Source organism: Eucalyptus grandis, chromosome 2 (assembly GCF_016545825.1).
Source record: "Eucalyptus grandis isolate ANBG69807.140 chromosome 2, ASM1654582v1, whole genome shotgun sequence".
Classification (NCBI taxonomy): Eukaryota; Viridiplantae; Streptophyta; class Magnoliopsida; order Myrtales; family Myrtaceae; genus Eucalyptus; species Eucalyptus grandis.
Genome location: NC_052613.1, coordinates 35,269,748 through 35,294,380, shown reverse-complemented (window position 1 = coordinate 35,294,380; position 24,633 = coordinate 35,269,748). Strand labels below are relative to the sequence as shown.

The 24,633-nt window shown below is 40.7% G+C and overlaps 2 protein-coding genes and 1 pseudogene across 4 annotated transcripts; 2 read left to right on the top strand and 1 right to left on the bottom strand.

Annotated features, from left to right (window-relative positions):
• Nucleotides 1-7,572: 7,572 nt before the first annotated feature.
• Nucleotides 7,573-8,484, top strand: LOC104430398 (DNA damage-repair/toleration protein DRT102). The gene has a single exon (XM_010043131.2). It carries the CDS (start codon nucleotides 7,573-7,575, stop codon nucleotides 8,482-8,484), a length of 912 nt encoding a protein of 303 aa, XP_010041433.1.
• Nucleotides 8,485-10,908: 2,424 nt separating this feature from the next.
• On the top strand, nucleotides 10,909-14,429 carry LOC104430466. Of its 3 annotated transcripts, none has more exons than XM_010043214.3 (8): nucleotides 10,909-11,012; nucleotides 11,123-11,265; nucleotides 11,420-11,532; nucleotides 11,918-11,983; nucleotides 12,862-12,944; nucleotides 13,526-13,566; nucleotides 13,764-13,842; nucleotides 13,946-14,429. In XM_010043214.3, exons 1-8 carry the CDS (start codon nucleotides 10,935-10,937, stop codon nucleotides 14,033-14,035), a joined length of 693 nt encoding a protein of 230 aa, XP_010041516.2. In that variant the 5' UTR covers nucleotides 10,909-10,934; the 3' UTR covers nucleotides 14,036-14,429. The 3 variants fall into 3 exon arrangements, 2 of the variants coding, with proteins under 2 accessions (XP_010041516.2, XP_039161919.1); XM_039305985.1 differs by having other exon boundaries at nucleotides 10,909-11,036; XR_005548048.1 differs by having other exon boundaries at nucleotides 10,909-11,036; nucleotides 12,862-13,643; nucleotides 13,946-13,997.
• Nucleotides 14,430-16,439: 2,010 nt separating this feature from the next.
• LOC104430475 lies at nucleotides 16,440-17,992 on the bottom strand (annotated as a pseudogene).
• Nucleotides 17,993-24,633: the final 6,641 nt, after the last annotated feature.

The following is a 24,633-nucleotide window of genomic DNA, read 5'->3' as shown; positions in this document are numbered from 1 at the left end:
CGAGGGGAAGACAAAAACTGGCTTACTATACTCACAGGAAAAGATACGGGGTGGTAGGACAAACAGTGGTTCACTAGGAAACAAAGTCGAAAAAGGAATACCACCTTGCAGAACAGAAGAAGGCATGCGATTAATGAGATAACATGCAGTTAGAACAGCATTAGACCAAAAGGTTTTCGGGACCTTCATCTCAAATAACATGGATCTAGTAACTTCCAATAAATGCCTACTCTTCCTTTCAGCAACACCATTCTGTTGTGGAGTATCAGGACATGAAGATTCATGGATCATACCATGTTGAGTCATAAAATCAGAAAAAGATGTGGAAAAGTACTCCTTAGCATTATCAGAACGCGGAACTTTAACATGCATGCCAAATTGAGTATAAATTTAAGATATAAATGCACGAAAAATAGAAAATAATTATGAACGATCTTTCATTAAATATAACCAAGTAACTCTGGAATAGTTATCGACAAAAGTAAAAAAATATCTAAAACCCAAATTAGAAAGCACATGACATGGACCCCAAATATCTTAGTGAACTAATAAAAAAAGAGATGCTGCTCGTTTAATAACTCGAGGTGTGTAACTAACACGATGTAATTTGCCAAGTTGGCATGACTCGCACTCTAGACTAGAAAGAGATTGAAAACTAGAATCCAACTTTCGAAGACTACGTAGAGAATGATGACCAAGACGACAATGGATTTGATGTGGGGACGCAACACTTGAGCAAGCAACTGAAGAAGCATCTTCAAGTACATACAGGCCCCCTTCCTCACGTCCTCTACCAATCGTCTTCTTCGTAGCCAGATCTTGGAAAATACAAGAATCGGGATAAAAAGTTACTGAACACTGAAAGTTTTTGGTTAACTTACTAACAGACATGAGGTTAAATGGAAATTGTGGAAGATAAAGCACTGAGGACAATGGTAATGAAGGAGTTGGGTTAAATGTGCCAATTCCCTTAACATGTGTAGGCGATCCATTGGCTAGAGTAACTATGGACGAAGATGGAGAAAAAGAGGAAAATATACCTGAAAGACCTGACATGTGATCAAAAGCCCCCGAATCAATGATCCAAATATGAGAAGTAGCTTAAAGGCATGCAATAGCATTACCTGTCTGTGCCAAAGTAGTAGTGGAAGAAACAAACTGTGAGATTTGAGATTGTTTGTACTGAGTATATTTCTCACCAGACATAACCACTACCTTGTCTTCAGATAACTATGGAGTAGAGTCAATATTAGACGCCATATTAGTGAACTGGTGTTGCTGCCCTGGTCTCCCATGCAGCTTGTAACAAAATTTTTGAATTATGACCAGGTTTGCCACAGTAATGACAAACTCATGTAGTCCCCAAATTATCAGTAGATATGGGGAATTGTCCAAAAGGATGTTGTTGACCTTGACCTCTTCCTATTCCTATGCCTCGGCCTCCTCCTTGGACACCACGCCTACTATATCCGCCACGGGTACCTCCATCAGTCCTATTACCACTATCAGTTCGAGTTTGGGACACAAGAGCTGAAGTCCCCACCATAAATGTAGTACCCTGAGAAGACTCACGAGATACTCAAAGAACTTAAGCAAACGTATCTGTGAGTGACGTTATATTCTCTCCTCCAAGAATCTGAGACCTAACAGTTTCATATTCAGAACCAAGACTTCCTAAAGAATCCCATTACAGCCAATTGTTCCCTACGATGTTGCATTTGTTGAACATCACCGAAATAGGAGAACAAAGATTCAACTCCTCATACAATCTCTTAAAGTCTGCAAAGCACTGGGTAATAGAGCGTCATTTTCTTTCAAATCGATAAAACTCCTGCGATAGCTCATAAATCCATGACAAATTATCTTAGCTAGAATACAACACATTCAAATACTCCCATAGTTCTTTGACTGTATCAATATGAGTTACCATGTCAACTACATTACTCTCCATAGAATTCAACATTTGACCAAGAATACGTGCATTAACACCATCCCAAGTTACATCATCTCTGGGTTTAAACTTAGTTAAATGTCTATGTTGATTCCTGCCTGTCAAAGTAAGCTTCACAATTTTCTTCCATTGGCGGAAGTTAGCACTACCTACGAGCTTCTTATCAGTAATTCAATTAAACGAAGAGGAAATCACCTCAGTCATCACAGTATTATTCTTCTCATGATTTACTTCAATTGTACTCCTCAAGTGATCGCCCATTTTCCAAATAATAATAAGCAAACTCTGACCTCATCTTCCATTAAACAACTCAACCCTAATAAGTCAATAAATCAAAAAAATTGTTAATATATCACCAAGAAACAGCAACCCTGAAATCAGCAATCACCAAACCTTTGCCCAAAAGTCAACAACCAAATACCAATAATCAACGCCACAAAAAAAAAAAAAAATCCCGATGAGTGCTACTGCTCTCTATTCCCCAGCGAGCCCAGAAATCTCTCCCTGCTTCTCTCTTTCTAAGGAAGCGGCACAGCTACGCCACCAAGTCCAACCAGCACAGGGTCGTCAAAACCCTTGGTAGGAAGCTAGTGTACCAGACCATGAAGAAGAGACCCAGCGAGCTGCACGAAGAAGTGAGAGAAACCCTATTCTGGTGAGCTGCGGTGACAGCCAACTATTCCAGCAAATCGACAGTGGTCTGACGAGTCGACAATGGCGAGTGGCTTCTCCGTTGTCTAGGATTAAGCCCTAGGCTCTGATACCATGTGAGGAAAACGTATTCATAAAATTTAATATATATATTCAATAAAATTTAATATATATCAAAATAAACCCTAAAATTGGTAAAGACTCATTTACCCTTCTTACTTCTAACAAAAGATGATTTTATAGACTGCATACTTCTGACATCTAAAACTTGAAATTAAAATGACAAAACGAAATATTAAGTATTAAACAAAAGTCCATAAACAATGAGACAAAACGTTTACAATATTAACACTAAGGGACACTTGACTGCTATTTTATATGCGATGGGGAGCCTTTTTCTTGCGAGGATGCCTACTTTCTTGGACTGGCTCTAAGACATGTATCTAGCCTATTCCCAAATCCCATTGCATATGCTTTGCTGCTCTTGTGGGCTGATCTCACTGATTGGATGAGGGATTAATGGCCTCAGCTTCGTAGGGATGCGATGGTTGTTGATGTAGGACTCAAAGGCATGATGGGTCTTTTCCTATCCCTCAAGGCCTTCAAGTACCATAATCATTTTGCAATGGCACTTGTTCCATGCGTCCTCACTGATAGAAATTTCGACTGCATAGTCACGGCTTTGATTGAAAATGAGTGGAGGGACTTTCCTCTTGAAAGGCGGTGGGATCTCCTTAAGGGCTTCATAGTGTCCTGCCACCTTATATGGGAAATAGGAAATGACACCGGTGAGATCGAAGCAACGAAATTGGATAGCAGCGTTTGTAAGCAAAGCGAGCTCTCTTTTCATGGAATCAACCAACACACTATTGGAATACCTCAGGAGTCGGGTCTCTTAGGGAGTTTATCCAATTTAAAAAATTTTGGTTAGTATGGTCCTAAAACCATAAATTTCTATAATAGATTTTCGAAAGTATTTGTTTCAGACGATCGCATGAAGCATTGAAATTCGCTTATGTGAGAAAAGAACCAAACTTGTAAAATTTCTAGGGAGACCCACATAATTTTTTCCATGTTTTCTTTAAACCGATTAAAGGACAAGAATGTTTCGGTTAAAATCATGTTGACATAATTTTGCCCCCTTGAGATCTGATCAACTATTCATGTCATCTTTGGACTTATGACGTTTCTTTGATGGGGGGAAATGATGAACCCGAAAAATGCCAAGAGGAAAATCTCACTTTTTTAGGTCATGAGTTGATTTTCAAAACAGGCAGTCAAAAATGCCAGTGGGTAAGTATTATTGTTGTTTTCAAGAATTTGCCTCATAACATAGACTTCAGTTCTTAAAAGTCATGCTAACCCTCACAACGGAATAATATATGTTGATGACCTAACAAGCTTATTCTCAAGAGATATTCCAGTGATGATAGTGTATTCTTCCAGAGTTGGGGTTAGCTCAAACCCACCAAACATAAAAGTAGTCGACTTCAGGCACCAGAAATGTGCCATGACCTGTATGACTTCAAGATGAAAAAAAATTTGGATCAACGATAGAATATGATTGACTTTGGCTTTCACGCACTCTTGGGCATACTAGTCCAATTGACCCCGCCATCTAAAGAGCTCTACTTTGGGAGCGGGAATAAACTAGATATCATCTTCTCCCATCGCATATAAATTGGGACTCGAAAAACATACCCTAAATTGCCATAGGCCAATAAAAAGACTGGGTAAAAGTAGAAATTACTTTACTTTTAAAGAAAATGGCAAGCACAGAGACACGCGCATGGGATGTGCGGCTCGATTTCTAACTGAGGAGGTTTGTTCAAATTAAAAAGGTGTCTACCTATCGCAGTCTCGCACTGGCAGCATACCCTCTTAACCTCGGCTCTACCTAAAGAAATTTGGGGAAAAGAAATGCAACATCTACATCGCAGTCTCGTGTTCAAGGTCGTATCTTTTTTAATACTATCCTAAATATCCTATGGCGGCCCAGATCCGGCGACCGGAGTGTGTGCTATGTGTAGTGCTAAAAACAGTAAAGCATGCACCACAATTTATAATCACAAAACATTCTAAAAAATAAACCTCTAAGCTACTGACCTGCATAAAAACAATAACAAGTCAGTAAAGTATCTAAACAAGATAAAACGGCCTAAGTCCTAAAGTGTCCCTGACGAAGTCGCTAAGCTGTCGCGACCTCTTTTTTTCAGCGCCCAATCAAGGATAGCGCTTGCGGAGGCTAATGCTTTGGTTAAGTCTATTAGGCTTAATCTAGACTCTCCCAAGTCCACCAATTCACGATTTAATAATCTAAGTTTTTAACTTATGAGTTAATTTTAAAATGGAGTCGCCACTAATCAAATTGAAGTAGGTCGATTAGGAACCCAAGCAAAAAATCGGGAGAAATGCTCGCTCCTACGTAACCAGAGAAATTAGAATCGGGGACTTGATTATACTAGTTAATCACTAATGCCCTTTCAGTACCTAATCTTGTTTAAACCCTAAGACATTTTAGATTTTTTAGGGGATTTTCCATACTTTTAAGGAGGAAAAACATTTTTGTCTTTTTCTCATTTTTTGAACACAAAACTTTTTTTTTTTTTTGGATTTTTGATCTTCTAGAAAATATAAGTCTTTTTGGGTTTTTTTTTTTTTTATTCTTTTGGCTTTTTTGAGAAAATATGAGTTATTTTTATTTTTTATTTTATGGAAAATAAATTATTTTTTGTTTTTTATTAAAATATTATATTATTAATATATTATAAAAACGAATTGGGTCGGATTCCTGGGTTGGGACTGACCCGGTTTGCTGGCCCTTAGCCCGAATGGCCAACACCTGGCCCGAATGGGCCTAAAGCATGGGCTTGGCCCATAATTTTTCAATTAAAGCCCGCACGAAAAGACAAAAGGGTCACTTGCTTCTGGGCCCACGAGAGACCAACCCACTTGAGACTGGCCCAATTGATTCAAAATTGCAAAAACCCAACCTGAAGAGCAAAACCAAGCCCGACCCACGCGAGAAAACCCTAGGGTGACCGGGTCATGCACCCGACCCGACCGAGGCAGTTCTTGGGAACCCTAGGGCTTGACAATGTGCAGCGCCGAGAAGGGAGGGTAGTGACGTCACCCGGCGGTGACTCGGTGGCGGCGACATAGATAGACAATGGCTAGGGTTTCAAGGGGGTGGAACGATGGTGACGGCGCGAGTGAGACTCATCGTTATGTGCTGACGAAAAGGGTTTGCTATGGAGAGGAATAAAAAGACATGGGGTTTCTTCTTGACAGTAACCACACAATAGACTTCTTAGAAGGACAGACGAGAAGGACGGACGCGATGACACTATGACAGTCACTCTTGAGTTCTATACACAATGATTTTGTGCTTTGGATTTACATCTAAATTGAGTTATTTATTTGTAAATACTTTAAGTTTGTGTTTAAATCTAGGTGTGAGAAACATTTTGAGCATATGAAAGATTGTAAACTCTGAAACTTGGATTATAGTAAATTATTTGCTACTGACTTTCTCAGTGGATGTAGACTTCGATACTTGAATCGAATCACGTAAATATCTAATATCCTTATTATTAATTGTTTATTTCTTTTATTCTATCGCATTGCCTAATTTGCAACATCTTGTCGTTTTCGCATTAATATTTACAACAATATATTATTATACATCAAGGCAGCACCTCATAACTAATTAATTAGAAAAAATTGCTAGACTGTGAAGCACTGATTTTGCACGCCATGCATGAGAAAAATCGAGCCCATTGAAAGTTACAAGACCTCTCCTCCCCCCCCAAAAGTTAGGCTTAATAAATCTGGTTTATAAAACCGGTCTTCAAAAGTATTATGCCAAACTATTATCGATTCTCGAATATAATTCACTTGTGTAACGAGACCAATGCCTGTTACAGCTGTACATCATTTTCTGGTGGATGAGCCCTTTTGCGAACCATTTATGTTGTAATTGGCAATATATTGCAAGATGAAACATTTTCCCATTCCAGTCACTTTAGTGTGCACCTTTGGGGATGATGAGTAAGCGGTACAAAACTATGAGACTCAATGTTAGTCATTTAGGTATCAACGCAGACATGCTTGACTTACTTTTCCAAGTCTTCATCACTCAATTCAAATCAACCATTTTCCACCGATTTGCTTGACATGTCAATTTCAATGAAGAATAGGAAAAGTAAGTCAAGAATGCCTGTCTCGATACCTCATGTGAATTTCAATGAAGAATAGGAAAAGTAAGTCAAGTATGCCTGTCTCGATACCGAGAATTTCAATGAAAAATAGGAAAAGTAAGTCAAGCATGCCTGTCTCGATACCGAGAATTTCAATGAAGAATAGGAAAAGTAAGTCAAGCATACCCGTCTTGATACCTCATGTGAATTTCAATGAAGAATAGGAAAAGTAAGTCAAGCATGCCTGTCTCATACCTCATGAATTTCAATGAATACCTCATGTCGAATATATATTTGACTGGAAAATGCTCGTTAATGGACTTCCCTGCCTGTGAGAACCAAAGGGGACACGAGTGTGTACGGTTGACAGGATCACACCCCTCCCTGGATTCGCGACACGTGGATCGGATTCACGATGGGTGGGGGCCCACGCTTCAGTTTCGAAAGTACTTATTCTATTATTGCTCTCATTGGACTTCTTATGTCAAGATATGAATCAAATAGTCAATATTCCTTTTAGGTGGTCTATGAGCCGGTGCTTGATGGATTAGTTAAAAATACCTCGCCCACGCACCAAAAGTCGACCACTCGCGATTACCGCTTGACGTTGCTGTCGGATCATTGGAGGCGGACTCCCCTTTAAAGACCAAATCTTTTTCTCCTCTCTCACCCATCTGCAAGCAGCCCCTCCAGCTCAACGCTCTCCATCTCTCTGCCCCCCTTCGCGGCCGACATCCTCCGTCGTCCCCGAGTTCTCGACCGCCGCCGCCAATGGCTGGTTTCCCCGTTGCTGCCGCCGCCATCGCCCGCCCCAACAAAATCATAGTGGGGGCCACTCCTTCCGGCGCTCCGCTCAAGGACGCCCTCGTCCCCCGCATCCGCGAGGAGCCGGGCATCGAGGTCCAGGACCTCGGCATCGGCTTCACCATCGCCGCCGACGTCGGCCGCCGCGTCTCGTCCTCCCGCGGATCCGGGGCCCGCGGCCTCGTCGTCTGCGGCTCCGACCACATCGGCTCCATCCTCGCCAACAAATTCTCCGGTATCTTCGCGACGGCCTGTCGATCCGTCGACGACGCCGTCGACGCCCGGTCCATTTCCAATTCCAACGTCCTCGTCATCTCCCCCAATTCCACGCCGTGGGACTTCGCCTACGATATCTTCCGCGCCTGGCTAAAGACCCCCTTCAAGTCCCCCTGCCCTGCCTCTGGCGGCTGGCCCTGGGGCGACGGCGTCCAGGAATCCCTCGATCGAGCCCAATTCGAAATGGCCCAGATAGGTGTGCGGATCTCGGAGCCGGATGTTTGCGTTTCCTGGCCATTTTGCTGCCTGGCGAATTCCCCGGTGACGAGTCCGTTCGAAAAGATCCCTGGGGGATCAGTGAAGATAATCCGAGAGAACCCGACATCGGCGACCGTGAAGTTCAACGCCGGGAGCTTGGAGCCACCTCATCACCATACCTCCGGGCACGAACGGCTGTTGCTGCAGGGCGAGATGAGCGTCTGGAACTTGAGCAAGAAGAAGAGGTACGACTTGGGGGCTGGGAATTACTTGTTCACGCCCGGTGGGGATGTGCACATGGTGAAATACCATAAGGACACGAAGTTATTTGTCAACTGGTTCGGCCCCTGCAACATGTTCTTCGACCGGGAACTCGACACTGCTGAGATGGCCATCGACGAGTAATCAGTGGCAGTGGCGGCGGCGGCGCGGTCGTTGGTCGCGTGCCCCATGGAATTGGTGTTAAGTTTGCTTCTTTTTTTTTTTGGTCGGTGTGTTAAGTTTGCTTTGCTTTGCTGTAGTCTTTGCCTGCGCTCTGGTGTCGATGGGCTTGAATTAAGCATAATGCCATTTATGAAGTGTTGTTGCATTTACCGAAAACTTCATCGAAGTGGCAACATCTTTATCGACAACTGAACTCGTTTAAAAAAACTAGATCAAACAATCTCGTCTCCAGAAACGGACGAAGAAGCACTTATACTCCTCACGACCATTAAACATCGCACGCGGCGTCAAAGAGATTTCTATTGCCTTCCTCTCGAATGTTCCGTGTGGTGGAAAACGGAGGAAAAAGAGCTCCGATGTTCAAAGTCAAAACCATCTCTGCATCCTTTCCCCTTCTCTCTTTTTACTTTTTCGTCTTTTTATCGTATAATCCCAAGTTCTTTTTCCTTTTTTTTTTTTTTTTTTTGGTCGAAGTATAATCCCATGTTCACAATAAAAGAAAAATAGCCCTTTTCCACTCCGCCGGTAATGTTAAAGAAAAAAAGAAGAAGCAAATGCAATAATAATGATATTAAAATGAGGTGAGAAAGATAAAGTGAACAGATTCCTAATTTTTTGATGAGATTTTCACGTGTCCCCTTGCCTGCTCTTTTGAGAGGTAATCATTACTGCCGTTAATCTGGAGAGAGAGAGACTCTTCGTTTGACCGGTAGTTTCCGGCGGCTGAATTGGGAGAAAATATAGGGTACCATTTTAAAGTATTTATACAAGTATAGATGTTAAGTGATTCCTTTTTTTTGGCCATCAATGTTAGGCAATTAAAGAGATTGATCATTATATCATTTAGAATCCAACATGTATGTATGCAAATTAGGTGCTAGATATTAATATTTTCCATCGGTAAAACAATGATTACTTTTTTTATTGAAAAAATATCATTGTTTTTGTTGCAATTGATGAGTGACACCTCATATCAAAACTTTGACTTAATGTGCAACATGGTCTCTAAATTTTTAATTATATTCAATGTAATCCTCAAACTTGAATTAATGAAAGGACAATACTAAATATTTTCATATAATTTAAGAACTAATTAAATATGTATCAATGATTTGGGGATCACATTAAAAAAAGAAAAAGTTTATGGATCACATTTATATGTTGGGTCAAAGTTCATTGACAATTCATTTCATTATCTCAAACGCAATTAAGATGGTAATCTAAATATCAATTTAATTTCTCATTTTATTTTAATTTTTTTGGAGCGTACGATGAGGGGTAGCCCACTTCGCATGAATCCTTCCCAGCTATCGATGAGACTTAAAAACCTACTCAAGCCAATCATAGATCGCATTTTAAGGATATTATATTATGTGGATTTTCGGAAATGTTGGATTTAACCAACACAAAAATATAATAAAATGAATAAGAAAAAATAAAGTTAATGGGCGTGTAAATTGATTTATGATGTCAAAAACTGCGAAGCGAGGGCGGACAAGAAACGTGGCATTTTCAGGTGGTCTTGAAGCGAAATAAGAGGGCAACAAAAGTCAAATCGAGGGTGCCGCAATTTACGGCTATCGTACGGATGTTAAGTTTTTTTTTTTTGGGACGAAAACAGAGAAAATATTATATCTTCGGTAACTTACATCCAGCCTTTAAAGCGTCAACATACACAAGGTCTAGCAAAAGGAAATGAGGAGATAATTACATAATATATATTTGCATGTATGTATGTATGTATGGACAAGAGAGGTTGATTGAAATTATAAACCCGAAATATAATTACATAATATATATTTTGCAGCATCTTTTTGTTATCAGGCCATGTTCATCATTCTCCTATTCACTTGAATGATCTCATATTGACGACGCCAAATTGATAAGGTGGAATCGCGTCAGTGGTCTCTGTACTCTCCCATGAAAATCAAGATGGTCTCTCCACTTAATTTTGTCGTTCTTGTATTTTTTTCCAGCATGATTCATCCTCGGCCCTCGAATCATTTGCACGAAGGAATTCGAAACGTGATTTTCACAATGTTAAAAGATTTGCTGTATTGAGTTTTTTTTTTAATAGTAATATTGAGTTTCTTTGCTAAGTTGGGAATTTTCACAACAAAAAAGAAAAGGAAAATTAAGGCCAAGGGCAAAATACAAACTCATCGAGAGATTACGCCAGCTGTATGATTATAAGAATAGAGGTCAATCTTCTTTTGGGCTCAGTCATGCGAGCCCAAAGTATCGCGGCATTCAGATGGGCCCCACGTTTACTCCCTGCGAGGTCAACTTTCTTTGGGCTCATGTGAGTCAGGCCCATTCCTAACATCGCTCCTTCGGCCCATTAAATCCGTCTCCGTTATTGAATCTTCGTAGGCTCATCGTCATCTTCATCGTCAACCTCTGGACCAGAAATGGCGGGAATCGCCTGCATCGCGAGGCCTTCTCCGATCACTCTGCGCTCGCCGGCGACTCTCGGCTTCCACCTCCCCGTCCGCGTTCTCTTCCACCTCCCCGTCCGCGTTCTCTCAATCTGCGGATCTCGCTTTTCTTCTTTTGTCCTTTTTGCTGTGTCGGCATCTGAGCCGCTGCTCACTCTCAGAAAGCTCGTCGCGCGCGATGGTGTCGCTCTCTGAAATCGGTCGGCGAGGAGGGAAGCACCGGACCCGCGCCGAAGTTGATCAAGCTCGCCGTGAGCGGAGTCACGGAGATTCTCAGGGTCTTGTCTCCCGCGAAGGACGGCAGGTGATTCCTGTTTCTCTCCGCTCCGGAACAACGTCGCGATGGACGCGTATGCGTTTCGGAGAAATGTTTCCAGAGTGACGACATGATACAGAGATGGTCACGATGCTTCTCGATTACTGATCTTGCTCTTCTGATTGCGTTCGACTTTCTGCAGTTCGGAGAGTGTGAGTGACGACGAAAGGGACGGGGACGGGGTTTCTGCTTCCAGCGTCGATGATGTCGTGATGATCCTCACGTCTGATTATGAGAAGGCTTATTTTGTCACAGGTGCCTTCACTTCCTTCCTTTTTCTTTATTCTGTATGCTTACTGGCAACAAACAATATCTGTCTGAGCATGCTCCGATATCGTACTTGCTTAATTGATGGATTGCTGATAATCTGAATCGAGTAAAGTATTTTCACGAGACGAGGTTTATGCTTGTTTGTATGAATTGGGAAAAATTGTTGCAAAGAATCTGGAGAAGAGATTTACAGGAATTGTCATTGAAAACCCATCATCAATCTAGGCCAGTGCTCGTTGTCTCCTGGAACTCTAGGAACTGATATTAGAACGTTCTGAGTTTGAGACAGGGGTAAAACTCATTGTTGCAGGGCCCAAAAGCACTGCATAGTCGCTCTTGTGTTTTATACTGATCTCTTTGCTGCAAACAGGAGTTTTTACTTCTGCAATTTATGCTGAAGATTGCATTTTTGAAGATCCAACAATTAGATTCCGGGGTAAGAGAATAAGCCTCTGCGCTGCAGTTTCTCTTGTTTACATGCCAAATGCTCATATTCTTTGTCGAATTATCTAGTTATATTCACATGTGGAAACTCTTTTTCTGAAGAACTGCTATGATAGAGCCCTGCAATTTCGGTTCAGCAGTTTACTCCCAGCTGGTTTGGATGATCATTTCCTAGAGTTTCTCCTAGAGTTTCTCGCATTAATAAAATACTTACAACTTGACATTTTCATCCTCTCTTGTATGGGGATTTCATTGGTTATATTCTGCTTGTTGACTCATCCGGTTTCTAATTTTGGTCTTAGATTGTGTTAATTTAAAGCCTACCTGGTCATCCCAACCAAAAAAGCCATCCCATCCTGTCCAAGCCAGTAATGTTGCTTCTTTTAGTCCTTTGTGGGCCCGGTCTTGATTGATATGCTTATTGAAGCACATCTGATGCACTAATCTTCTCTGGACGAGTCTATTAATCGTTCCCAAGAAAGTATTCACAGAAAGTCTCAAACTTTGGTGCCAGAAGAGCAGTGCTCATGTTTACTAGTCTTGCGGCTTTCTGTTTCTGTAGACACCATTTTTATTTCGAAATGAGATGCAAATGAACATGACTAGATTTTGTTTATATATTTGATGTCTATAGCATTCATAGCCTTCAAGCTAATTGCAGTCGAGTTTGGCTTTATCATGTCAAAGTACATTTTCTGAAGTCTATTATTACTTATCCAGAAAACTGGATGCAAATTTATTTTTTCCGTCCTCTGTGAGATTAGCCTTCTGAAGGAACTGAGTTATTATTAATCATTTATATATGTGCATACAAATAAAGCGCACATCCTCATGAGAAATCAACTAATTCCTCGGTGTTTGGCTGTTCAGGTAAGGGTCTGTATGAGCGCAACTTGAAATTACTTGTTCCTTTCTTTGACCGTCCATCGATAATGTTACACAGTATACAAAAGGTACTTTGTAATTTCAAATCTGGTTCAGTGATAGACATAACTAGAGTATCTTCATCAGCCCACCCACTTTGAGGTCGAACTTGGCATTTCTGTTGCCATGAGTGTCGAAGATAGCCACCAATATTTTTCCCATTAGGCTGACTGGTGCTCTTTCTTTGATACCCAGTGCTAGGGCTTCCCTTCCTTTCTGCGGGATCTTGCATATGCACATTTGTGACTCCATATTTTTGCATACAAACTTGAGAAAATTTAACCCACTAGTGAGAATATTAATCGTTACTTAAGGAAAATAAGAGATTTCCAAGTCTCATTTTCAGTACAAATGATGATATATATAATTCTTTCATAATTCTGTCTCAATGAATTCTCAGGACATGTCATTGCTTGCTAGCATTTGTTTGGAACTTGCAAATGCTCAATAAGATCAAGTCTGTCTTATGACTTGCGAAATTAGTGAATTTGTTTCGATTACTGGCTCATATGTGTAAAGCTAAAGTAATTAATACCAGATTCTGCAGATTTGTTTCATCATTGTTCTGAATCCGGGTTCTTATTTGCTGCTGATTTACCTATATCCACAGGGTGATGATGAGACTTACATTCTGGCTGGATGGAAGCTCAGGTACTTCAATTGATCACTGTTTACATCCTCCACTATTTGCTCTTTCCTCCAAGGGATCGGACCTGGCAATAAAATAGGTGGAAATGATTACGGAGACGGATGACTCGCTTGATCAATTGGAATGAATATCTATGATATATTTATTAATATATCACTATCCATCAATAGAGTCGCTCAAACAATTTCTCAACTTGCAGAACCTACTTAAAACTTCCGTGGAGACCTATCATTTCGATTGATGGGAAGACTGTTTATGAACTTGACGACAACTTTGCAGTAAGCTTCCTTTCTTTTTTCTTTTTTGGCTTAATCTCATTGTCTGAGTTCATTCTAGGCTGGCAAGAAATCATACTAATTGGTAGTGTGACCCCTTCTGCAGATAGTTAGACATGCCGAAAGTTGGAATGTTTCAGCTTTAGAAGCAATTGGCCAGATTTTTACCCCTAGCTTTGGCAGACCAAGTGACTGAAGATAAGTTTTGCCTGCAACTCTTGGAAAGACTTTATGGCAGCTCATGGTTAGAGAAAGGAAGGCTGTCCACTTTATAAAAGCAGACTCAAAATAGTCCTTCTGGCTATTGTCTGCACATCATGCTCTTCAAAACATGAACCTACATTTTTACAGTTGACCCTGAAGAGAGGTGTTGTTAGAGATAATTGTTAAGATTTAAGTTAAGTGACCTTGTAGACCTACTTGTGAATTGCTGTGCATGCAAAGGGTGTGTCGTCTCCCTCCGGTGTATATCATTCACTATGGGTTTTGTCCAATTTGTTTTCTTCAAGTAGTATCATGGTGAAATAGAACTACCACTTTTGTGATTATTATTATTATTATTATTTGGAAGTTCTACTATATTTCTGTCATCTGAAGTCATGAACTGCTACATTGTATTGAATGGGCTTCTTAGTTTAGGCCTATTCTATTATTGATGTATTATCGAGCGTGAGAAGCAGAGAGAAAGCTGCATTGGTAAGAGAACATGGCATGGTTAAACTTATGAAAGTACTTATGATTGTGTCCACGGTATACGATATATCATCACATCAAATTTTGCTGCCTGAAGGAGATGTTCAGATATATTATCATATCCATACAGAACTAAAAGTGGTACGCAAGATGCATTTTTGCTTTCCATTTGGACATTTCTCGCCGTGAATGTTTTGAAAACTCCGGAGCAAATTTGGTTGTTCTCATTTTCAGTCTGGACAGGTAAATTCTCTGATGCTTAGCTAAAAAAGGGTATTTTCTTTTTCACAAATTTGATATTTATAAATTTCTATTAAGGTCACTTGGCCTTCCTAGATAAATCGTACGAACATGCATGCATTGACCCTTTGACCTCTTCCACATCCTCCGAAAGCGCATCTGGCCTTGGATCTTTTGGCATGTGCATTTCAGCTAGAAAGCTGCCATTTCTTGTGGCAGCAGTTTTTTCCTCTCAAAAGACATGGAAGTTTCAATGAATCTGGAATCTTTAACATTGAACAAATTGACAGTTGTCTCTCTCTCTCTCTCTCTCTCTCTAAGTTTGACCCCAAATGCAGGTAGAGGTCAAGTGCGCTTAAATCAGCTTGACATATTAATGAAGCGCATGCTGTGGTCTATGATGGCCGAAACCACGGGCGGAGATTAGGAATCCCGTTCCTTTCGTCCTTTTCAATTTATGTCCCCCCTCCAGATCTCAGGATCTCCACCTGGCAGTGTTTGCACTCCGATGCACATGCAGCGATGAGCCAAATATTTGTTAGCATTCGAGCATTTAGTGCATACAAAATGAGCCAAAATTTGTTAGCATTTGAGCTTTAGTGCATACAAATCCTTATACTTTTGGCCTTGCTGCGCGCAATTCGAGAGGGCTCACTTGCGCCGACCGCACGTGTGCCGCGCGCGATTGTTTCTAAAGTCATAGCAAATAATGGAATGGGACCAAGTATGTAGGGGTTGAACCAGGTAAAGCCAAGCGAATTCGGGAGCGCGCAAATACGCCGTCGCGGCGATTCGAATTCAAATGGTTTAGAGAAAGTTAGGAGAACTAATAGACTGGAGTTACCATTGGGAGGGAGCGAGCAAAAGAGCTTTGTCATGATTGTAAAAGAGCATAAGCACGACCCCGTGTAATGATGGTAGGGAGCAATGTGACCAAATCGAGTAGAATGTATCTTTTTTGGGGTGATGGGAGCTCCTTACCTTACGCTCTCTGCTACACAAAGTCCAAGTTTTATAAAACTTTACCCAAAGAAACCCTAAAGAAAAAAAGGACAGCACCTGCAGTTTTCAATCCGCATGATGATGATGAAGTCCTCTTTATTTTATTTTGGGAGCATCCAAAGCAAGTGATGGGTGCATGCGGCCATGATTGTAGAGCTTGGCCCTTTTTCCGGGCCCCAGGTTGTGTTGGGCACGCTTTTGGATTTGAATATGATTCTCGTCCCGTGGCCAGCTCCAGATGTGCTAAACGTTCCCCTCTCAAGATCTTCACCGATTCATCATCCTGTTTGCTACTACTGCTCTTACAAATCGAACTCAAAAGAAAAAGGGTCAACTTCAAATTTTGATCAGGTCGCTCTAAATTACTTGTGCGATTTGGTCCTGATCCTCTAAGTTCGTCGCGGGACATTATGTAAAATCCGATTCTCTTTCTACATTTCCGACACGGGACATTACCACGTCGTCGAATCGTCATGGCAATTGCGACCTGTGTCCTTGTTTTGGATAAGTGGGGTTAACGGTTGCGAAGATCAGTACTCAAGCTGCTACAAGCTCCTGTTCTAAAGTCAGATCTCATTTTGAATGTACCCTTTTATTCCACTAATAGCTTTCTTACCCCCAATCATCTCAACGTCTACATCCCAACTAATTGCAAAGAAAGCTTCGGATTAGTTTCTGAAATAAGGGTCCGAACGTGACCTTAAGAACTAAAGAGATGCCAAGTTCCAAGGTGACGAAAATGGAGCTGGGAAAGATTGTTCTATTCACAAGTTCACAACAGGCTTATCTCACAAAAACATTAGCAAAATATTATTTTCACATGAAATCAATTAATCGCCAAGACCAAAAAAAAAAAAAAAAAGAGCAAGAAACGAGAAATCTCAAGAATCGATTCACTCACTCCTCCACGCATACACCATCAAAGAGAACCCCCCGCCACCGCTCCCGCTCGACCTCGTGGATGACGAGCAGCACGAGCTCCTGCTGCTCCCATCGCTGCTGCCGCTCTCCTCCGCCCACTGCAAGACGCTGGAGCACGACGGCGACGCCGGCGAGAACGTCGCCGGCTTCTGCGCCTTGGCCGGGTTCGCCAGAGAGGATTTGCTCTTCCTCATCAGCTTCTTCTCGGGCCCGATCATCTCCGGCCATATCACCCCGCAGTCGCCCACTTGGAAGACGAACACTCCGTACCCGCAGTTCCCGATCTCGCCCCCGGTAATGTTGCCGACCCAGTTCAAGACGTCCCAGAAGAAGTCGACCTCGGTGCCGCCGACCGTGATCCGCTCGTTCCCTCTGAACTTCCACGCCAGTCTCTTCACTACCAGGCTCGTCTCTCCATCGACTTTCACCTTCAACACGCCGCCGCTGCACTCGATGGAGATCTCGTGCTTGGACCCCAAGAACTGAGCCGTGCAGGCGTAGACCCGGCTCCCAACACGTGCTCTCGCCGCGACAGGAGCGTCGTCGTCGGCTCGGCGAGCTGGCGCGCCGAGGCCAGCCCGTGCCGCCGGGCCGGCTCGGCGTCTAGATCGCCGAGGTAGAACTCGAGCTTGCCATTGCACGTGAGGGAAAGGTAGAAGCGCGCCTCGGGCTCGGCCGAGCCGCGAGCGAACTCGGCCCGGGTGAAGTCCCAGTGGACCTTGATCTTGGCGTGGCGGTGGCTGTGGTGGTGGTGGTGGGGGTGGTGGGCGAGGTGTATGGATTTGGATCCGGGGCGGGTCCTGAAGAGGGAGAAGGCCGGAGGCTGGAGGGAGATGGTGAGAGAGAAGAGGTGGGGGGAGGAGTGGATGGTGAGCATGTGGGAGGAGGCGGTCCTCGACCAGGTGAGCGTGAGGTGGGCGGGGGAGTCAAGGAGGTGGGTCTGGTATATGGAGGTGACGAGGCTCTGCGGGGATTGGGAAGAGGCCGCGGCGCCGGCGGCGGGGGTGGCGGGCGAGCTCGGATTGCTGAAGCACGACTGTATCATCGTGCCAGAATCTTGGATCCTTGCGCTCTTCACAGCATCTGGGCTTACAGAAAGAGAGAGACAGAGACAGAGACAGAGGGAGAGATTCGCGGGTCTTCTTGGATTTTTCCTTTAGCTTTTCCGGGGATGTTTGGAGGAGAAGGTGGCGAGTTGAGAGCTCTTTTTGAGTCCTGAGTTTTTATGCTCTTTCTCCTTTTCTTTTCCCTGCTTGGTGGGCCTTTCTTGGAGGAGGGATCTTTTGAGTCCTTGAGCTGAATTATGACCATTTATATAAGGCCACCGTTGGCACCATCATCGTCATCATCATCATGATCATGCTATCTTCCCTGGAATATCATAAATGGATGACTTTAGATAGAGCCTTTTTCTTTTTCTCTTTCCCTCCTCGTCCTTCTCGCAAGCTGTTGTCGTCTTTGAAAAGGCGTTGCTCTTCTTACATGAGAGAATGGAGTGGCTACATAGGCCCACGTAGTCCCACGTAGCCTCGCCTTGGTCGTGATTCTTTTTTCTATGTATGTATGCCAGCGATATCTTTCCATCGCTTTCTGAAGGGCTTCGTGCGTTTCGGATTGCAATTGTCTATCCATTTGGATCCGTGAGCTGTTTTGGCATTTCGTGTATTTTTATGGAGAAAGTATGTTGTGAGCTTAATATGTGAGTTGTCTACTCTATAACGTGATAATGCATGCTTGTGATGATATTGTCAAATTTGGATGCGAATTGTCTTATAATTCCAAGCTTTACTTAGTAAGAGACATAGGATGTTGTGTAGACTTCGTCTAGTTATTTGTAAATTTCCATCATTTAATATGAAAATTATATAAAAAGTTCTAAATATATTATACTTTTACCAATTCAATCATAAACTTTTCACTTTTACCAATTGACTTATGAACATTTTTATATTTTACCAATTGTGTCCATTTGGTTAATTTTTTATCGGAATTTGTTGATATGTGAACAGCAATTGTCCAAAGTGGTAGAGTTGACACTGATACAAATAATTTTTTAATAATATTTTAATTTTTTTTTTTCCTTTTTACTTTGACTGGTGAGGATTGTTGGGCCCTCACCGGCCATTGGGCAAGGCCATCAGTGCTATAGAGAGACCATGGCGAGGCTGCCTTAGCCACGACCGGCGCCCAAAAGGCCATTGCAACCGTGGAAGAGCAAAAAAATGAAGACTTTGAAGAAGCAGCTAGAGAAGGTCATCCATGCAATAAAAACCATAGCAATTTCAATTCCACAATATTGGAAGTGAATGAGGAATGCGAAATTGGAGCAAGCTGAAAGCCCTAATTGGTGGAGAAGAAAGTAGCGCGACCCTCGCCCAAAATGCCTTGGAGGCCACGGGCAAGGCTATGAGGGTTGTGCGACCCTTGACCATGGTTGGTGTAGGTCCAATGGCCATCACAGGCGATCGATGAGGTCCAATCAAAGTAGAGAGAGATTGAAAAATATCTAAATTTATTAAAAGAATTGTCCATAAAAGCATGAGTTGTGTGCCATTTATGACAACTAACATCCACTAAGGGGTCAAATTTAGTTGGATTGATTCAATTGATAAAATGTAAAAATGTTCAAGATTCAAACGATAAAATTACAAATTTATAATTAAATTGACAAAAATACAATAAATTTAGAACCGTTTTGAATAATTTTTCCCTATTTAACAAAGCAAGGTCATTCCTTAAAAATAAAAATAAAAATGAAGTCATGATAACGGTTACACCTGGTTACTGTACATATTCAACTGTCCCCTCAGCGCTCATCAGTCTCATCATCATTAGGTAAGCGTTACATGTGGAGTTTGATATGTCTTCCTTAATTTGCGCCATTAAAGGGATCCAATCTCCCTCTCTCTCTCCCTCTCAAGTGAGCTGGGTGGCACCGAAACCTTCCCGAGTCTCGGTTGCAGGTGACATTGAACGTCCATGTCCGAAGACCACGAAAGCTTAGGGGAAAAGGCGAAACCCTTGCTTCTCTCTCTTTTTCATCTTTCTTGTTTTCTTTCTTCTTCCGCGCCCTCTTTTTCACCTGTCTTATCTCCAAAGCAGCGATGGGAAAATGATGGGGTCTATGAGAAAAGGCAAGAGGCCCAGCCAACAACTTTCGTCCGGCTTTTTTCCCTTCTCATTCGACAGAAATCAGATCCGAAACTCTATTTTAAGTAGTGTTAGGCGATGATGATAAGAGAGATTGAATTGATAAAGAAACGCCGGAACATGACAAAGACAACGATCTCGTGATGACACAGATCAGGGAGAGAATTTGAGGGGGAAAAGGCAGCGCCAGTTCTATCAAACCATGTATGCATATGTTACAATCGTCTAATTTGAATTTGTATGGTCCCAATCAATTTAATTTTTCTCTAAACCCAATGATTGCGATTGCTTCTACCACGCCAAAAATATTTATTAGAGGAATATCGGTGTGGTATTTGCTCTCATGAAAAATATGTTCTTATATGTTAGGTGTACTGGGCGCATGTACGCTCAAATATATACAAGCGCTTGGCTAAGGTGAGTTCGATTCAGTACTTTGCAGGTATTGCAAACTAATTTGAAATGTTCTTAGCCAAGAGCAAAGAGATTTTAACGTAGGATTTGCGTTTCAAATTGAGTTATTATAGATCAAATTGAAGTGCATCTTCTTCGAACCTTCCATAGTTATGCTAAAGGAGCAATCAGTGTCGGTCACCATTGTTGGGGCTAAACATATACAATTTAGATGGGAGCGGGGTGAGTAGGTTGTGTCAAGCAATCAATCTCCAATCTACTTGTAAAATTTAGTCCCAATTGATAATCTACCATGGGATTTGAAACTTGTAAATTCATTGATTCATAGGTACTTTACTAGCGGTTGATCAGATCCACTTGAAAAGTTTTTTAAAAAAGTTGATAATAAATTATGAAATTTAAAAGTGAAATTTTAAAAAGCATTTACAAGGAGTGATAAAGTTATTAAATTGCGTTTGGTGACTTACAAACTAACAACTTGTTAAATTAAAAGCTTGAACCAAACGCAGCCTTAATTGTGTTGGTGACTTACAAACTAACATCTTGTTAAATTAAAAGCAGTTGATAATCTACTATAAAATTTGAAGTTTGTAAAATCATTATTTTGTTGATAACTTAATAACAACAAGAGAATTACCAAAAAAATTTCTAAACCTATTGAAATTGTACCAATTTAATCCTAAACTTTTATTTTTTTTGTTAATTGAGTCCTAAATGTTTTGTATTTGTGTCAATTTAGTCTATTTAGCAAATTTTGGATAGAAGTTGCTAATATGGATACCGGTTGTCTTATGTGACGCGGTTGGTGTTGATGTTGGCAATTTTTTTATTTTTTCCTTTCTTTTTCCTTTTTTATTTTATTTTATTTTATTTTTTATTTTTTCCTTCTTCCTCTAGTTGATCATCGATCCAAAAATTGCCTAGAGGGAAGGGCCAGCCTCTCTTGGTGACGGCAAGGCTGAGCCTTGCCTTTTAAAAGGCAAGAGAGGCTTACCCCCTTGGCCCTTGCCTCTAACCGATTGCCGAGGTTGATGACTTGCTAGAGGAAGAAGGAAAAAAAAAAGACACAGAAAAGAAAAAAAAAAAATAACTAAAATAAATTAAATAATTCAAATATTGTTAAAAATATGCACGTTAGTGCTAGCTGCACCACGTAGGATGGTCAATGTCAATGTTAGCAATTTCTAATCAAAATTGGTTGGATAATTTTTTTTTTTTTTTAAACAGATGTTGGATCGATTGAATTAGCACAAATACAATTAGTTGGCAAAAAAAATGGGTTTTGGACTGAATTGGTGCAATGAGTTTATGTTAGTGATATAAGTGACTATTTTTAGGAAAATATTTTCAAAACATTCATTTTCAATAAAGTAAATGAAAATTAAGACTCCATTCATTTTATGGAATATGTAGTATTGCTGGAAAATGTTTTCCAAGAAGCCATTTTAAATAAAATGACAATATTTTTTTGTGTTCAACTGAATGAACTAGAAAAATATTTTTTACCATTCGGTATATAAAATATTTTCCTTCGTACACTTATTTCAGTAATTTTTTATTTTTATATTATAAATTTGATTTTTAATTATTTTTCTTTTCTTTTCATATTTTTCCTTCTTCCACCTTGGCCGATCGCTAGCCACAACAATAGTCAATGACCGGTCATAAGCAACCTTGAACCCTCACTTGATTATGTGAAGTCAAGCTCGTAACGGCCTCGAGTCAACTCTGGCCTCGCCATAAGTCAACAAGGGTTGACCTAGTTGGAATTTAGTAGGCTCGAGCCTCATTGGCTTGTGAAGAAGAAGAAGAAGAGAAAGAAAAGGAAAATTTAAAAAGAAAAATTGAAAATAATCAAAAACTCAATTTTTTTAAATGAAAAAAAAAGGAAAAAGTGTTAGGTGAAAAAAGGTTTGGTTTAAAAGTGAAAGAAAGATGGTGGAAAATGTTTTCTGCTTTCTGGAAAATGTTTTCTGCTTTTGAAATGTGGACCATTTCCCCACATTTGAAAGTGTTTTTTCCATTAGTTGAAAATGTTTTCCTTGACTAATTTATTTTTCGTGAACTGAACGCCAAAAAATCTAGAAAACATTTTCTTGAAAGTTGTTTTACATGAAATGAACGGAGCTTGATTAAGCGAACTTCTGAGAGATCACTTATGCTCATACAAGTTGCTACTTCCTTTGGAAAGATTTATGGGCTTAAGGTGCGTTTGGTAACCATTTAGTTTCCATGAACAATTTCTAATCATAAATATTTTTTTTTTTAAAATTCTATTACCTATATGAGTTTCAGAGCATTCGAAAGAGTTTAATAACTATCCAAACTTTCCATTCTTGCAACAGAAATGCGTTTGGTATGACTCTTAAATTTTTTTGTGACTTAGAATTTCTTTTTTAAAATAATTTTATTACATTTTTTCTTTTTTTTCTTTTCTTTTCGACTTTGCACTGAGATGAGAGCTAGCAAGGTCGCTAGCCTTAGGGGAGACTTACCCAGCCACTAGTGAGGCCGACCTCTCAACGATTGGGTGAGGCCGACCATTGTTAACTCCTGGTGAGGTCGCGCCTCGCCTAGCTCGCTGGCCAGTGACTGGTTAGAGGAAGAAGAAGATGAAGACTAAACGAAAGAAAAGAAAAAGAAGAAACCAAAGAGAAAAAAAAATGATTTGGGCTTAATTCTAAAGTTATTCTTCGAAAAAAAACAGTTTTTTCTTACTTTTTAATTTTGTCCCAAATTTATTCTTGAGAACAAAAAAGTTACCAAACGATTTTTTTTTTTTTTTGGAACAAAAGAATAGAATCATGTACTGCTTGACACGTTACCAAATAATGCCTCAAAGTGATGGGCTTGCCAACCTCGTATCTAGGGTCACGATTTGTGCTCAATAATTAACAGCTAAATGGGTGCACCTGCAATAACTAACGAAGTCTACTATCTACCATTATTCATCTACATGCTGGTGCACGAATTTGCTGGTAAAAGTGAGGATTTGCTTTCCATTCTATGAAGTGATTGGTGATGTTAAAGAAAAATTAAAAGAAGTTTGGAAAGAGATCAGAGATACTATAGCTCCGAGTTTCTTCCGTAATATTAATGCCAATTTATTTTACCACAATATTTTCGACTTAAATTTCATATTTGATCTGAGCTCCGTTGTTTCTGTATCAGAGAAAAAAGCGATACTAAATGACATTATAAATTGATGGAAGGTTAAATGGTAATTTTACGATAGATATCAACGCTAAAAATAGCACAGACAGATGATGCACAACACTCCTGCTTCGAAACATAAAAGGTCTTGATTATTTATTTCTTTGCTCTTGCAATTCCCGCGATGTCAATGCGGTTTGTAGGACTTCTTGCAATCTTCTGAGCAATTATCCATACAGGCTTTAGCCCTTTGGGCATCTGCATATAATGAAAAGCATTATTGTATTAAAAAATACTTTATTGATCGAGTACATATACAAAGATGACTATAGATATCGGCTTTCGTGGACTCATATAAGACCCACATGAGATCCATTATTCTTGATGATCCAAATTAAATTTAGTACATAATACATATACTATACTTATGTAAGAATTTCTCATTTTCTATGGATGCAGATTTTTTATACCTATGTGGTGGAACAATGGGCGACCCATGCTTAGGATTTTAACCGTACTCAGTCCAGCCTGATTTTCCTATTTAAAATTAATGACGCTTGTCATAATTATAGCGACCTGGCCAATTTCACGTGAATTGGATCCCTAAATGAATACTAAAATGGCGATTTTTTCGAGGCAAGTTCACTAATAAATCACTTCACAAATCTTGTCCCGTACTGCTTGTTCAAAAAAAAAAAAATCTGGTTCAAAAAAAAAAATTATTGTCCCGTACTGCAAGGGATAAGATCAGGAGAAGGCTCAGGAAATGATTCATAGGGGAGTCTCACCCAAAAGTATTCACCTCCTTGAATGTAACTTTAGGGGGCCTAGCTATGTGATCTAAGAATGAATTATTGCAATCAGATCGAGATTCAAAAAGATGATAAGAAACTCCATCTAAAGAAATGGCAAATACGATTTCAAATATAAATAAATCAACAGTGCATTCAGGTAGGCCTTAAAAGAGAGAAATTTTATGCAGATTCAAGCCGATGCAATTGACCTAGTCACCAGGAGTTTCAAGATGTGTTTCTGTGAATACCTGTATCAGGGTTTAAGCATGTGGCCGTCACACAACCGAGATCACAATGGTCAAGCGGGGTCGGGTGTGGCGAGACAGCCCCGCATTTCTTTCGGCAGCCTAAGTAGCAAAGCGGCGGACTGCCATCCTTGCCGCAGGACAGAATGCATGGTACATCGCATGCGGCGGGTCGACTTCCT